This window comes from Oryzias latipes, chromosome 2 (assembly GCF_053564925.1).
Source record: "Oryzias latipes strain Hd-rR chromosome 2, Olatipes_Hd-rR_3.1".
Taxonomy (NCBI): Eukaryota; Metazoa; Chordata; class Actinopteri; order Beloniformes; family Adrianichthyidae; genus Oryzias; species Oryzias latipes.
Window position 1 is genome coordinate 19,991,437 of NC_136238.1, and position 17,050 is coordinate 20,008,486.

General features: G+C 39.7%; 1 protein-coding gene across 2 annotated transcripts in view; it reads right to left on the reverse strand.

Annotated features, from left to right (window-relative positions):
• The window catches only part of LOC111946442 (NLR family CARD domain-containing protein 3-like), a 128,457-nt gene extending 121,631 nt beyond the window's left edge, over positions 1-6,826 (reverse strand). For both annotated transcript variants that reach the window (XR_013654312.1, XM_078943504.1), the window contains exons 1-3: positions 6,582-6,826; positions 5,034-5,140; positions 4,845-4,952 (exon numbers count right to left, since the gene is read on the reverse strand). Coding sequence is in view for 1 of the 2 variants with exons in the window: in XM_078943504.1 (XP_078799630.1) it covers positions 4,845-4,952; positions 5,034-5,095 (170 nt within the window). In the remaining variant the exon portion in view is untranslated. The remainder of the gene's footprint in view (positions 1-4,844; positions 4,953-5,033; positions 5,141-6,581) is intronic.
• Positions 6,827-17,050: the final 10,224 nt, after the last annotated feature.

Consider the following 17,050-nt stretch of genomic DNA (forward strand, 5'->3'; position numbering starts at 1 on the left):
AAATGTTCACAAGGTTTTGGACTTCAACATAAAGTTCAAAATTATTATGGGATGGCAACACCACCTACAGTTTGGCGGCCATTTTGTGCCAAAATGTGAGGCAATTTTAAACTTCTTCAAACTTTCACCTATTTTTACCATTCTACTATTACAATGTTCAACCCTTTCAGCTTATTCCTTTCAGCTACGACTTTTAGTCTTTCAAATCTTTGAACTTTTCAAGATATTCCAAGATTTTCCAGGATTTTCCAAGACTTTTGCTTAATTTAAATACATGGAGAATCCTTGAAAACCTTTGTTGCTTTCAAGCATTATAACTTTAACAAGCTTTCAGCTAGAGGCACCGTTCGAACATTGAAATGCTCACAAGGCTTTGGACTTCAACATACGTTTTGAAATTAGTATGGGATGGCAACCCAACCTACTGTTTGGTGGGCATTTTTTGACAAAATCTGAAGCAAATGTTGCAATAAACTTCATCCATGGCTGGAACTGAACATATTGAAATTCACTGGATCTGGACATATAAGGAATGTGGGCGTGGTTAGCAAACAAAGCTCGTTGCTAAGGACGTCCAAAAGTTTACTTTTTCCGATTCGTCTGAAACCGACGTTGATTTGTTCCTCATCTCCAGGCGACCCAAACATAAAATGGTTGCTATGGAGATAAAATCAATAGAAAAGCCGCCATTTTGAAAAGAGTGGATTTTCTATCAACTTAGAACATGTAGCTTTTACCAATATAATACTCTCAAACAACGTGTTTTTTGGAGTCAGTTGATGATGCTGATTCCAATGCTAGTACTTTTAGCCATTTTAGCAATATCTTCAAATTTTCAACAATTCAGCCATTTTTTCAACAATTTCAGCTTGCATGCTTAAGTCCTACAAATTTTGACCTATTTCAGCCATTCTACTATTACAATGTTCAACTTTTTCAGCTTATTCCTGCTACGACTTTTGCACCTTTAACTTTTCATGGTTCTTCCAGTACAGTTCAGCCATTTCTTCAGCTAATTCAGCTTTCATTCAGCAGTACAGCATTCAACCTTGCATTTTCTTCTGGAAATGCAGCTCCTTCTAGTTTATTTTTTTTATTCTTTACACCTATCTTCCGCCGTTTTTCGCCGCTTAACTCCTTCTACAATTTTTAACCGATTGTAACCATTCAACTTTTAAAATGTTCAGCTCTTTCTGCTTATTTGTGCTATGACTTTTGGTTTTTCAAATCCTTTTACTTTTTAAGATATTCCAGGTTTTCCGGGAATTTTTGCTCCATTGAAATACATGGAGAATTTTTCGTGCAGAAGTTCACAGCTAAACTCCTTCTACAATTTTTCACCTATTTTAACCGTTTGACTATAAAAATGTTCAGCTCTTTCATCTTATTCTAGCTATGACATTTTGTCCTTCAAATCCGTGAACTTTTCCAGATATTCCCGGATATTCCCGGATTTTCCAATCTTTTTGCTCCATTGGCCACACCTTTGCTTCTTTAAACAATTGTAACTTTAACATTCTTTTGGCTAGAGACACCGTTCAAATATTGAAATGTTCACAAGGTTTTGGACTTCAACATAAGGTTCAAAATTATTATGGGATGGCAACACCACCTACAGTTTGGCGGCCATTTTGTGCCAAAATGTGAGGCAATTTTAAACTTCTTCAAACTTTCACCTATTTTTACCATTCTACTATTACAATGTTCAACCCTTTCAGCTTATTCCTTTCAGCTATGACTTTTGGTCCTTCACATCTTTGAACTTTTCCAGATATTCCCGGATATTCCCAGATTTTCCAATCTTTTTGCTCCATTGGCCACACCTTTGCTTCTTTAAACAATTGTAACTTTAACATTCTTTTGGCTAGAGACACCGTTCAAATATTGAAATGTTCACAAGGTTTTGGACTTCAACATAAGGCTCAAAATTATTATGGGATGGCAACACCACCTACAGTTTGGCGGCCATTTTGTGCCAAAATGTGAGGCAATTTTAAACTTCTTCAAACTTTCACCTATTTTTACCATTCTACTATTACAATGTTCAATCCTTTCAGCTTATTCCTTTCAGCTATGACTTTTGGTCCTTCAAATCCTTGAACTTTTCCAGATATTCCCGGATATTGCCAGATTTTCCAATCTTTTTGCTCCATTGGCCACACCTTTGCTTCTTTAAACAATTGTAACTTTAACATTCTTTTGGCTAGAGACACCGTTCAAATATTGAAATGTTCACAAGGTTTTGGACTTCAACATAAGGTTCAAGATTATTATGGGATGGCAACACCACCTACAGTTTGGCGGCCATTTTGTGCCAAAATTTGAGTCAATTTTAAACTTCTTCAAACTTTCACGTAGTTTAATCCTTCTACTATTACAATGTTCAACCCTTTCAGCTTATTCCTATCAGCTACGACTTTTAGTCTTTCAAATCTTTGAACTTTTCAAGATATTCCAAGATTTTCCAGGATTTTTGCTCCATTAAAATGCATAGGGAATTCTTGTGCTTAACCTCTTTTACAGGTTTTTACTTTTTTTAACCATTTTACTTTTCAAATGTTGATCTCTTTCAGCTCAGTTCAGCCATTTATTTTACACATTAAGCTTTCATTCAGCAGTACAGCATTCAACCCTGCATTTTCTTCTGGAAATGCAGCTCCTTCTAGTTTATTATTATTTTTTTTATTCTTTACACCTATCTTCCGCCGTTTTTCGCCGCTTAACTCCTCCTACAATTTTTAACCGATTTTAACCATTCAACTTTTAAAATGTTCAGCTCTTTCTGCTTATTTGTGCTATGACTTTTGGTTTTTCAAATCCTTTTACTTTTTAAGATATTCCAGGTTTTCCGGGAATTTTTGCTCCATTGAAATACATGGAGAATTTTTCGTGCAGAAGTTCACAGCTAAACTCCTTCTACAATTTTTCACCTATTTTAACCGTTCGACTATGAAAATGTTCAGCTCTTTCATCTTATTCTAGCTATGACATTTTGTCCTTCAAATCCCTGAACTTTTCCAGATATTCCCGGATATTCCCGGATTTTCCAATTATTTTGCTCCATTGGCCACACCTTTGCTTCTTTAAACAATTGTAACTTTAACATTCTTTTGGCTAGAGACACCGTTCAAACATTTAAATGTTCACAAGGCTTTGGACTTCAACATAAGGCTCAAAATTATTATGGGATGGCAACACCACCTACAGTTTGGCGGCCATTTTGTGCCAAAATGTGAGGCAATTTTAAACTTCTTCAAACTTTCACCTATTTTTACCATTCTACTATTACAATGTTCAACCCTTTCAGCTTATTCCTTTCAGCTATGACTTTTGGTCCTTCACATCTTTGAACTTTTCCAGATATTCCCGGATATTCCCAGATTTTCCAATCTTTTTGCTCCATTGGCCACACCTTTGCTTCTTTAAACAATTGTAACTTTAACATTCTTTTGGCTAGAGACACCGTTCAAATATTGAAATGTTCACAAGGTTTTGGACTTCAACATAAGGTTCAAAATTATTATGGGATGGCAACACCACCTACAGTTTGGCGGCCATTTTGTGCCAAAATGTGAGGCAATTTTAAACTTCTTCAAACTTTCACCTATTTTTACCATTCTACTATTACAATGTTCAACCCTTTCAGCTTATTCCTTTCAGCTATGACTTTTGGTCCTTCACATCTTTGAACTTTTCCAGATATTCCCGGATATTGCCAGATTTTCCAATCTTTTTGCTCCATTGGCCACACCTTTGCTTCTTTAAACAATTGTAACTTTAACATTCTTTTGGCTAGAGACACCGTTCAAATATTGAAATGTTCACAAGGTTTTGGACTTCAACATAAGGTTCAAGATTATTATGGGATGGCAACACCACCTACAGTTTGGCGGCCATTTTGTGCCAAAATTTGAGGCAATTTTAAACTTCTTCAAACTTTCACGTAGTTTAATCCTTCTACTATTACAATGTTCAACCCTTTCAGCTTATTCCTATCAGCTACGACTTTTAGTCTTTCAAATCTTTGAACTTTTCAAGATATTCCAAGATTTTCCAGGATTTTTGCTCCATTAAAATGCATAGGGAATTCTTGTGCTTAACCTCTTTTACAGGTTTTTACTTTTTTTAACCATTTTACTTTTAAAATGTTGATCTCTTTCAGCTCAGTTCAGCCATTTATTTTACACATTAAGCTTTCTTTCAGCAATACAGCATTCAACCCTGCATTTTCTTCTGGAAATGCAGCTCCTTCTAGTTCTTCATTGTTTTGTACTTTAATAAATAATTGGATTTGAGTGGACTGTACTTCAATCTACTACCCTCCTTTAAGATAAATATTTTTCTCAACACAATCACCATATCCTGAAAGCGCGTCTAAGAATGGGTGTTTAGCGCATTCTTGGATCTGTGTCACATGCCCGGATTTAACGAAGCACTAAACTCACAGAAATAGAAGACTCTGAGGAGCACATGAACTTAATATTCCAGCGTGCTGACTCTGACTGACAGCAGCTCCAGCCTAATGAGAAGAATCACTGGAGACTCCTAGGATTCAGATCGGAGGTGTCCATTTGAGAAAAAGTAGCAGTTGAAATCATAATAAAGCAGTATTTTAAATCATGACACTCCTGAAAAGATCTGAGTCAACATGTTTTCTTCTCCAACATCTCTGCTCTCAGAGACTGTCAGAAGACTCAACAGAAAAGATCTCATCACACACATGATGCTCCAAGTGAGTCTGATCAGAGAGATCCAGAACTGAACCAGACCTCAAGTCCTTCATCTGAAAACTGTTGATCATCTGAACTAGAATCCAGCCTCCTTTAACTCTGACAAACACTTACTGTTCCGGTCCTGAACTGTTGTCTTTGAAGTTAGGAATCAAACCTCTTTTTTTGCTCTTGGAGGACACCGTGCCTGGTTCCAATTTAGATCCAGGTTTGTTCTTCCACCTGAAGAATGAAGGTTGCTGGTGTGAGTGCTGAGCTCTGACATGGAGAAGAGTTCTGGGCAATTAGAGATGTTCATCTGACCTCAGAGTTTTGCTCTGGTTGTCATCTTCCACTCCGTCCTTTTTGTCCTCACAAGGATCCATGCTGCTGGATTCACTGGAGCCACATCAGCTCAATTCTATCTTCATCTGCGGAAGAAACACGCATCATCAGCTCTGATCCTCCTTCACAAACAGATCAGCCGCTCCTTACTTAGCATGGGTGTAGATGAGGGTAAGTTTATTGGTGGAAAAAGTTTTTTTGCATCTCAACGCACATTTAAACACAGAAAGACAATACAATAAAAAACAGTTTATGAGGACCAATGGTTGGTAGGATGGTGGGAACGGGGGGCATCTATGAAGTGCACTCATCCTGACAATGCCTGAGAAGGAAGGGAAGTAGCTGAAAGGCTGAGGTCAAGAGGGGATGAGCAGCAGGTTTCGTCCTCCAAACACAGCTGCTCTTTTATACTCAGTAGAAGAGGAAATATTTTGTGAGAGCCAAGGGCAGCACCCTCAACTCAGGGAAGTCAGATTAGATAATAATCTTTTGGCCACCAGTAGTTGTTTGTCCTGTGTGTTGTGTCCTTAACTGGTTCAGCCGGGTTTCTGAAGTGAATTAAGTGATGCGTTCAAGCGATAACTTTCAATAAAAAGTCTCTGTCTGCGTTCAAAACTCTTGCATTGGCGCTTAGCTATGCAAGTTTTTACAACCAATTTTGGGCTCTACATACATAAACACTTAGCTATTGAATATGCGTTGCAAGGTAAACTATGTTGAACTTTGATCAATCAGGTACTCGCTTTTACTAGTGATGTACTGATGGTGTATTCATTCATGGAAGTCCCAACCGTTTAAGAATTGAGCATGGTGGAGATATGGTGGAGTCTTTAATATGTAGGAATAGAGCCGAGAAAGAAAAAGCCTGGAGTAAGATTCGCAAGATTTGCAACTCTTCAACATATCTCACCAAACCTCTTCCAACCGTTGGGGGTGGACGTGCGTTAGCCCAGTAGGGGAATAAAAAAGAATAGCAAGCAACTCCCTGCTTGTCTGGTGTGAACAGCACGGGCTAAATGCGTATTCAAGAACATGCAAAGTGTAGCTTCTTGAACACTCATCAGTAACTGTAATCCATTATTTCTTAAATGACTTCTGTCCAGCATTGTTCACACAAAAATGACATGGATTTGGATGGAGGAGAACAGGAAGGTTTGGAAGTCAGAAATGAAACCTTTAAACTCCAGAGCTGATGGTTTGTGTTTCTGACAGAAACTCTTTCTTCTGTCTGTGTTCTGGAAAGTTCTGACAGGAAGCAGCAATCAGTTTGATTCCAGGAAATGTTTAGGAAAACCCCAATAAGCATCAGCTGATTGTTGTTGACTTGATGAAGAAGACTCATCTATGTTGTTGATCAGTAATAACCAATGATGAAGCTTTGGAAACAGCAGAGTGATGAGAGTTTGAAGAGAAAGAAGATCTTCTCCAAACATTCAGAAACAGTCAAGTTAGTGAAGACAAAGTTCAAGAAACAAATAAGCTTCAGTTTCTTCAAATAGCTGATGAAGAAGAAGAGTCTCCACTCACCGGGCGATTGCAGCTGAAACACAGATCATGACTGAACTAGGAAGAGTCCACCTGTGAACTCAGGGTAGTACAGGTGGGCGGGGACAGAGGATGGAGCAGGACCTGCAGCTTGAGAATGTAGCTTAAGAACGCCCTCACTCAGTGCTTCGAGTCCACCACGAAGCACTGAAATCTGCATTTTTATATGGTATCAGTACCAACATGGTGGGATTGGGTTGATAAAATCGATTAATTGATCTGAATCAATCCAAGTGTTATAAACCAATAGATCCAAAAAAGTAGAGATCGATCTTTTATGCCTTTCCTTTTCCGGTGACATAACGCATAACAGCAGTAACACTAGTTGGCTAACTTGATGCTAACGCATCATGGAATTTCCCATAGGACGGCTAATGCTAACACGCGATATATGAAAGATTCAAACAGTAAAGAAAAAATATGAGGGAGCAGAAAAACACTTGTTTGACAGATTTATTAATGCAGGGAGTTTAGAAAAACTCCACAAAAGCAAAGGAACTGAGAGAAATCAGAATTTGTGTGCTTGTAAAGTTGTAAATAAAATTGCAAATAAAAAAGGTGCTGAGTTGGAAAATCAAACATGAATATGTTACCTGGGAAAATCCAGGAAAGACCTTCTCTGGAATCAGTGGGTCTGTTGTGCAGTCTGGAGGAGAGGTTTAGTGCCATTCTGAATTTAATGTGTGCAGTCATTGTGATGATGAAGGAGTGAAGGACAGTCTCTATCTTCGTGTTGGTGGTTCTCCTTCACACTGCCCTCTGCAATGCCAATACAATTTAATTTTATTTATATGGCCCAAAATCAGAACAACAGTCATCTCAATGGGCTTTGCACCGGTAATTGTAAAGTAAACATAAAAATCACAAGGATCATGAATACTCAGAATTTAACAGGAAAATTCTAAACTGAACTAACTAAACAGGCTAAACTAAACTGGGCATCCCTGCACTTGGACCTTCCTTCCGGTAAGGAAAAACTCCTAAAAAAAATAGATTCCGGAAAAGAAGAAGTAAACTCGGGGGTGTCCACATGAATGAGGGATCCTCCCCTAGGACAGGCGATATACCAGAACTCGTAGAGAAAAATTAACTTATCTAACTCTACAACTCTACAACTACATATTTAAATAGTCCAGCAGATGGACTTCATCCAGATGGAGTTGGGGGACGGCTGGGGGCGCCAGACGAGCCAGGGGCGAGGTCCACAGCCAAATGTAGGAGCAGTAGCAGAGTCAAGGTACACTCTCAAGCGGTCACTTCCAATGAAAATTCCAAATAAACGCTTGTTTTAGGCTTCTGCTTTCAACACTGTTTCCCGCGTAAGGTTTTATGACCATTTTCATTAACATTAACGCTGACCATTAACAGCCACACTGATCGCAAGTTGAACCAGGTCGAACTTTGACCTGCCGATCAGGGACTCTGACCTGGCAGTGACATACGGATGAAATCCCCTTTAACTCACGGAAGTGCCAACCAATAGAAGTGGTTTGACAACATCTCTGTTTGTTTTTCTAAAAAAGATAAGTCAAGGCCACTGTCCTGACCTGATTGTAATCTATATCCTTCATTTCAAGGAGCAAAGGTCATGAAAAAACGTGTTTCTTCCGTTTCACGTCTGGCTGCACAGCCTAAAAGATCTTTAACTCAGAAACCAGACACCGGAAACTCTGAACACATCATATCTGAGAACATTGTTGACTGAAAGCTCTGCTCTGATCTCTGGGACAGAAGCAGATCAGAGTCTGTACCAAAGTTGAGCCTGAGAGGAGTTCTAACTGAAAGGTTGTGGATCTTCCAAATGTTGGGACTTTTTCTCTGCTTTTTTAGGAAGAATGTCCTGCAGAAGAAACATTCCTGAAGGACATATTTGTTTTTCAGTTATGAGCATGGTTGAATGGTTGCAGATTCTTCAGAAGATAAAGCTTTCTTGTAACTTTGATGATCTGCTGCAGGAATGAAGAAGTGCTGCTGGTTATTCGCAGAAGGGAATGGAATAGTACTTAAGTGATCCCACTAGGGGAAATTAGATTACTTTCAGTACAACCCAGACAGAACAGACAAGAGAAATCCACACATACAGTTCAAGGTTGACTGGGGAGCAGCCCAAGTTTTTGAGGCACTCTTTACTTTAACGTGGGGGTAGATGGGTTATGAAAGGAGGGTAAGGTCATTGGTGACAAAAGCATTGTTTCATAACACAGCGTACAATATTCAGGTACCATAAATAATACATCATTTAAACACAGAAGTACAATACATTCAAAGACATGGTGCATGAGATGCAATGGTTGGTAGGATGATGGGGCGTCAGGCTCTAGGGTCTTTTTGGCCGCATTTACACTGCAGGTCTTGATGCCCATATCCGATTTTCTGACTATATCCGATTTTTTTGACGACCCACTTACATCATCTTTTAAAAGTGACCTGTATCCGATTTTTGCATTTACACTATAAAATGCTGAAAGTATCAAACGTAGACGTTCTGAGGACCACGTAGCAGCATTTCTGCCTGCCGCGGACATCCTTCAGACTTTTATGTGACTTCGGTTGTCATGGAGGCAACGCAGCGACGGAAGGAGGCGTAGCCTTGGGCGTTCCTGGATGAAGCAGGCGAACGAGAGAGGATGGGGAAAAAAGGGGGCTGCTCTGCCGGCTTATGTGCTTTCCCTGAGTTTTGAATGAGGAAGTGTTTGCAGACGTTGTGCTAAAAGTTTGATCCAAGTGTTAAACTTTTCCTGCGCGATGACTTCTCTTTTTCTGACCGTCGTCAGACACGCACGGGAGATTTTCTCCAGGGCCGAAGGCGGATTCTCCTTCAGGGTTCACTTTCCCGTTCGGAACCCTCAGCCTCCAGAGTGGGTTAAGAAAGACTCCAAAACAGTCCTTTTGGGGGAGACACCTTCTTTTTATTACGGTTCTCCGTCCTCCGAACACATAATATATGAACGCACACTCACCTCTCCTTACACACACAAACAAACCCACACACAGCATGCGCGGTCCCCGTCATACACGCCCCCACTCCGCAACACAAGCAAAGAAATAAACGGCTTCTAGCCTGTTCCAGAGCAACGGTGTCCCGCTTGATTAGTTACCGTTTGCGTCCCGACCGGGACCGGACCGGACATAACAGCGGTTTCCAACTACGGTCTGAAGCCTGAGGCTGAAAGATAACACGCTGACAGCAAAATCAGCGCACAAAAGCACCTCAATAAGTCATGTGATCTCAGTTGGTGGTCTCCTGAGTTGACGTCACTGACGTACGACTCGCATTTACTGGGGAAAATCTGATTTGTCTGCTTACATGGAACACGTAAATGCACGTATCCGATACGTATCCGATTTATTTCCACATATGAATGAGGCCTGTATCCGATCTGAGAAAATCGGAAAATCCATGCGTTTTTTCCCTGCTTACACGTTCACCGGTCATATCCAATCTGTGCCACATGATAGGAAAAAATCGGAATTGGGTCACTTGAACCATGCAGTGTAAATGCGGCCATAATGGCTTGCCATACCTAGTCAGCCTTCAGACTCCATTGATTGATCATTCAGTGCAGCTGGATCCTGGTGTATTTAAGCTCCATACCTTCACCTACACTCTGCCAGTTTGTTGTGTTCTCTACCCTGGAGTTAACCATATTAAGTTGATGTTTCTGATTGCTGTTCTTGGGAGTCGAGTCGAGTCGAATCTGCCCGTTTTTAGTGTGTCTGTGTTGCCTTAGGTTGGGTTTTGGATAGAATTGCATATGCATGACCCTGGACTGGAATTTTCATGGACTTTCTGGTGCTCCCAACTCCCCATGTTGATGTCTCTAGTGTGCATCTCTACACAAGAGGCTGTATCCTGGAGGTGGAGTACTTCCGCCTGAGTATTCTTAGGGACCGGACAAACACTAACTCTCTTGTGCTTCTGTTACAGACTCCCCTGTGCATCTGGCAGGATCATCATTCGATTACCACCTGAGCTTCAACAAACTGCATTTATCTTATCCTCAGTGTGCTCCTCCTTGGGTTGTCCCCCCTTCCCCCTTCTGACATGGGGATGAGTTACCTTTGCATTAATATAATGAGGTGCATCTATAGAGCACTCATCCATACAATGCCTGGGAGGGGGAAGAGGTAGCAGGAATCCCGAGGTCAAGAGGGGATGAGCAGCATAGTTTCTGAGATAATTTTTGGTGGACCGGATTGTGGGTAATCTAGGCCAGTCTCCCTTCAATTTGGCAAGAAAGTCGCTCCAAGTTGTCATCCATTTTCTGCACAAGTTCAAAGGTTGCAGGCACTCTACTCTTTTATGTACTTTATAAAATGTGATTTTTTTTTTTTTTTTTTTTAAGTGGTCAAGTAGGTTCATTTAATAAGCATGGACACGTAGAACTGGATAGATGATCTCCAATGTCACCCATTGGGTTGCTTGGCAAAATGTCTTCACTCCACCAGCTAAACAGCTACTGGGTAAAGTTTGAAGCTCAATGGGATCTGCCGATAAAAAAGACAGGCCTGTAATATAGCTGAAATGTAAGCTCTAATAAATCAAAATAGCTGATTTGATTAAAAGAATCAAGATCTTTTTACATATTTTTTTTGGCATGTTGGTGGGTCAAAACAGCACCAAACTTTATTTTATCACACCTTAATGGCATGTTAGGAATGCTGTTGACAAGAGTGAAGTAAACCCAAGATGACAAAACCTTCAGACTTCAGGTGTAAATTCTATTGGGTATGAAACTTTGCAGAAATGCGTTTGTCTAATTTCACATGTTTGTAATTCAGACTCGTGTCTTTTTTGGCATTTTTACAGTAACAAATTGAATTGAGACACTTTGGTACTTGATGAGCAAACATGTTTCTGCTGGTTAGATCATATACAGATTCATCATTTATCTTCTGACTCATCGGCCTGAAAGATCTGTAACTCCAAAACAATACACCTGAGCACGTTGTTGACTGAAAAGTTTCCTAAGACTTCCGTTTGTTTGTTTGTTTTTGTTTTTATTATTGCTGACAGTCACCCAGGGGCCTGTTTCAGAAAGGAGGTTCGACCAACTCTGAGGTTGAACTTGAACTCTGAGTTGGTCAATCGGGAGATTAACAACTCTGAGTTTTCTGTTTCAGAGAAGCTGATCGGAGTTAGGTCAATCAACTCTGAGTGGACTGATTCGGAGGTGAGCGTGAGCACCGCGACTATAAGAAGCCATTATCAATGGAGCGCAGATATCACGAGTCACCATGGCAACCGTGAAAAAAAGAGGTCTGCATATTTTTCGCCAGCTGAACTTGACGTGCTGCTGCAGACTTACAGTGAATATGAGCACATATTCCGGAAGACAAGCAACACCGCTGCATCTGCAAAACAGAGACAGTTAGCGTGGAAAACATAGCTGCTCAAGTTAATGCCTAAGTTTGCATTTAAATCATTGTTATAAAATATTGGCTGTAATTACTTTTTAAATAGCGTACGGTGTGAAATAAAAAATGGTGATATTTAGGAGTACTTTTGAAGTGTTTTTCCTGGTGTAAATGCATGAAATGCTGCATAGTGTACAGAACCAATCTGGGGGAACATGCATTTAACGTCGGTAATGTTTAAAGGACTTTCTTGTTAACATTCCTCTCTTGCAAACGTTGGTCAGTTTAATATTAATACATGCAATTGTGTTTTTAAAAGTGAACTTTTGTCTACTGTTGAACCTTTCGCTGCGCGAAGACTTCTCCTTTCTTTTCTCTCGTCTTTCCGACCGTGGTCAGAAGCGCAGGGGAGATTTCCTTCAGGGCCGAAGGGAATTCTCCTTCGGGGTTCACTTCCCGTTGGAAACCCTCAACCTCCAGAGCGGATTAAGAATGACTCCAAAACAGTTATTCTGGGAATGACACCTTCTCTTTATTTAACTAAGTGCTCCGTCCTCCGAACACACAATATATACCAAGCACACACCTCTGCTCCGTGCTCACCCCCCCCCCCCCATCTGCACCTGCAATCGCCCCTCCCCTTGTCTCTCGTGGCTCGCACCCCGCTCAGCACACACACACTGCAACACTACCCTTGTATTGATCAAGTGGTATATACGGGATTAAGAAAGTAAGCAGTGCTAGCAAATTGTGTTTCCATAAAATAATTGTTACATTAATCTAATTCAATGTCCCTGATTTCATTTTCACATAGATGCAATCCTGCAGGAATTAAAAGAACATGGCAGCAGTTAAAAGTGAAAAAGAAATCGAGTCTTCTCAAAATCCTCGTAAGAGGTAAATATAATTCTCTATGAATTAATGCAGCCTCCTCGTCTATTGGGTCCTCCAAAAAAGGACAAGCCATTCTTGTCACTTAGACCGTCTCTGTGTGACGGAAATGTGGGCAATGAAGGTTAAAGCGAAAAATACGTCGTTCGTCTTTAAAAAGGGGAGGGGACCAGCAGAAACTTCGAGTTTGGAGAATAAAACCTGCTCCCGACCAGGTTAGGTTCACAGCATAAGTAACCATGGATACGGACTCCGAGTAGAAGTTACCTCTCTTTCAGAAACGGGTTTGACTTACTCTGCTTTCTCTGGTTTAACAAACCTCCCATTCTGAAACGGAAAAACCAGGGTTTCCCTGATTTCAGGGTTAATGCACTCAGAGTTTACACTTAACCTCCTTTCTGAAACAGGCCCCAGGTCATCTTTGGGACTTTTTCTCTGCCGTTGAAGGAAGTGCAGCTTTTTTCAGAAGATTGTTCTGCAGCAGAAGAACCACATTCCTGAAGGACGCTTGCTCTTCAGCAACAGGGTGTACCACGCAACAATGACTTCGAAACATTTTAATTTCTAAAACCATAGGGATTAACGAAGAACTGTGAGGCCACTAATGAGGAAGATTCAGACCTTCCAAGGCAAGAAAAAAAAACAACCTATTTGGAGATTGAATGAAGTTGTTTGACCTTTACTTTTGATGGTAGAAGGTCCCAGTGTGACCTAAAGTCCCTAAAAGGTCTGTACCTTCCCAAACCGTATTTTCTTGATAAGGAAAACACTGGACAAATCCAATGAAAGATTTATAGAAAAAGGATTTTACCTAAAAGGTCTTAAAAAACATTTTGTTACCCTCTCTGAAGGACTTATTTCTATTATTTTATTTTGTTATGCTAATGTGACTTGTATGTTTGGACTGTTTTACTTCATCTCAAATGATGAGAATACAATCAATTATTTGACAAATTTCAATGTTTGAAGTCTCTATTTTTCTGTTGCAGTGATCTGGATTTTCAAAGTCCTGATCCACACGGTGGAGGAAGACCAGCAGATCATTCTAGAAGATTTGAACCCTTTCAAAACAAAAGCTGTTTTATTTTTCACCAGAGGAGGGCAGCAGAGAACAGAGCCCCTAGAGGGCCACTGAAGAAAACAACAATTGATGTAAAAAAATAAATAAATAAATAAAATGAAAAAATAACTGGTTACAATTAGTTTTTTAGTTTTTTTATATCAATTGTTTTTTTCTGTTTTTCTACAATGGCACTTTAGGGTCTCCGTAGAAGAAGGCAGCCACATTTTTTTTTTAAATTTGCAAAATACAATACAAAAATTAAATAGTGGTAACAGTACAATATAATAATAAAACACAGCTCTGAATAAAAAACAACATTGTTTTGACCTTTTGAAAATCTTAACTAATCAGAACAAAATTATAAGTAATATAGTTTTTTTAAACAAATTTCTTCTAAATAATAACCAAATAAAGCAATCACAGAAGGAAATAAATAACTAAAAATACATAAGTAAATTAATAAAGCAAATAAATCAATAAAAATAGAAATGCGAGAGTTAACTTATGTCTCAAATCAAAATGATTTACAGATGTTAATCGTTTGTTGAGCCTTTGCATTTTTTGAAGCAGAAGTTAATTTTACATATTGCTGCAGTTCAAATTTCAGACGGACGAATTCAGGTTTTTATTAGCAAATTTACTTTTGTGAATATGAGATTTAACCATAGCCATAAATGATAGCAAATGTATAAAAGAAGAAGGCATCACGGCATCTTTGTGCTCAAAACTATGAAAACCAGATGTTACGATTTTATGATAAAGTGGAAAATCAGCAAAAATACAGTCGGTGATGAATTGGTGGAGGTTTTTCCATAATTTGTAAGTGAAAAGATGAGCATAAATGAGAGCATGTTTCAGGTTGCTTCTGGCAGAAAGAACAGCTGGTGTTTCAGACAACTTTAAATTTAGATAAATAATGATCTGAGAGCAGCCACGCCCCAAAGACAACTGCTGCCCCATTGACGTCATCTGCAGATCAGCATGTCATCATGATCAATCAAGACAACCAAAAAATTACATCTTCAAGAACCAGATTTTCAGCTGATGTTGCAAAGAAAGTTCAGAGCAGCTCCTCCTGACAGAATCAGGATCTTCCAAAACTCCAGACCCCCTGACCTTTAAGGAGGTTTTGGCCCCGAGGACGGCAGGGACTGAGAAACAAACAAACTCCAACATTTACAGAAAACGCAGAAGCTGTCAAATGTAAAGTTTAGCGAGCTGCATTTGCTGCCTTCAAGACCCTGTTTGTGTTTTCATTTGTTTAAACTGATTTTTCTCCTCCTTGCGATCTGAACGCCTGAGAAATAAAACTACTGTATGATAGTCAGATTCAGATTTAGAACGTTGAACAAACACTGAGGACAGTCATTCATTCATTCATTCATCTTCTTCCGTTTGTCCCTATCTGGGTCACGGGGCTGCTGGAACCTATCCTGGCCACTGATGGGCGAAGGCAGGGGACACCCTGGACAGGTCGCCAGTCTGTCGCAGGGTCACTGAGGACATCATACAAGATTTGCCAGGATTGATTTAATTCATTCTAATTTAATTTTCACTATCAAGTTTGATGAATTCAACTAGAATCTGTAGAAACTCAAATAACGTTTGAGATTTCAGTAGAAATGGAGATCTGATCTGCAGGTTTCCTGATCAGTGTTTAACTGTGATACTTACTTGGGATTTAGTAGTGACCGTGATCATTAGTGACGTTTGGTCAGGTGAAGCAAGTGAGGCAGAGCCTCACCTGTCATAATTGTGATAAAATAGAAAAAGGTAAATGAAGTAGATATTATTTTCCACTGATCTGTGTTAAATATACATTTTCAGTCAACTCAACCCGTTTTCCACCGTTTCTGAGATTTCTGAAGCGCTGTGCCTCATGTCTGACGGCAGGGCTCAATGTGAACAGAGACGTGCGGTGGAAGCCCTGCAGAAAGGGTTTCAGGTGAGGCATGCCTCACCAGCAGGGGGCAGTCATGAGCTGACCTCTGCTTTGAAGCTACATTGGTGCCGTAGAAAAAGACCGTCTCTCTCCGTAGACCTTTTTTATATACTTTATTGACAAACAACATAATACAATAACGATGTGAACGTCTCAGGGGGGATTGAAATGTGTAAAAAGCTATTAAAACACATCACCTGGCTCAGCTGTTTTCCAACGGAAATACGTCAATGAAGTGTATACGAACTTCCTGTTAGCATAGCGGCAGATCCGAAAAATGGCAGAGTCAAAGAATCGGAGTTTCTGTTGTGTTCCAGGCTGTTCGTCTTCCAAACAAAAACAACCCTACCTTTCATTTCATTCTTTTCCTGTGGATCCAAACCTGAAAACCAAATGGATACAGGCGATCCGAAGAGAGGAAGGGCATCGTTTCAAAGTCAAAACAGGTAGCACCTATGTCTGCAGCCGGCACTTCGCTCCGGAAGATTACAGTGGCGGCTGCGTCGTTCGTCGCCTGAAGAGTGGCGTTGTCCCGAGCCGATTCCCTTGGAACTACTTTACTGATCCTTCTATGCAGCTATGCTGTGAAGATAGCGACATGGTGGCTAAGGCTAACGCAGTAAAGATGGATCACAACTACGTGACACACCCACCTTCAGGTAAGATTGTTCATAATGTGTTTAGTTAACGCTAGTCAACTGTGTGTACTGTTATTGGATAAATGCATTTGAACAAATTAATGTAAGCTGTTCACAAAAAAACTCATAAAATAAGGGAAAATAAGGAAGACTTTTCCAACAGATCACAGATAGAGCTTTTTGTGGAGGACAAAATGTTTTTCAATGTTTTTTTAAATACCATGGGAGTAAGTGGATAAAAATGTAAGTAAATTCATTTAATTTATTTTATGATCATTTTCACCGACAACATTTGATAACTGATTAAAGCACCAGAATTCGAAGTTGGAAAAATACTAGAAATAGTTACTGTGGGTCAAATGCGTGCTGAACACATCTGTATACTTTAATTTGTTTACACTATATATGAATAATTTAAACACGTGTTTTATTGATTTCTATAAAAGAAATATTTTCTGTAGGACAGATATGTTCTTGTGTTTATTTTATAAGCTGTTAGCTGCCGTTGATGAATGGTGAAATATTCAGTCCATTCATCAACCTCACCTCACGTCACTGG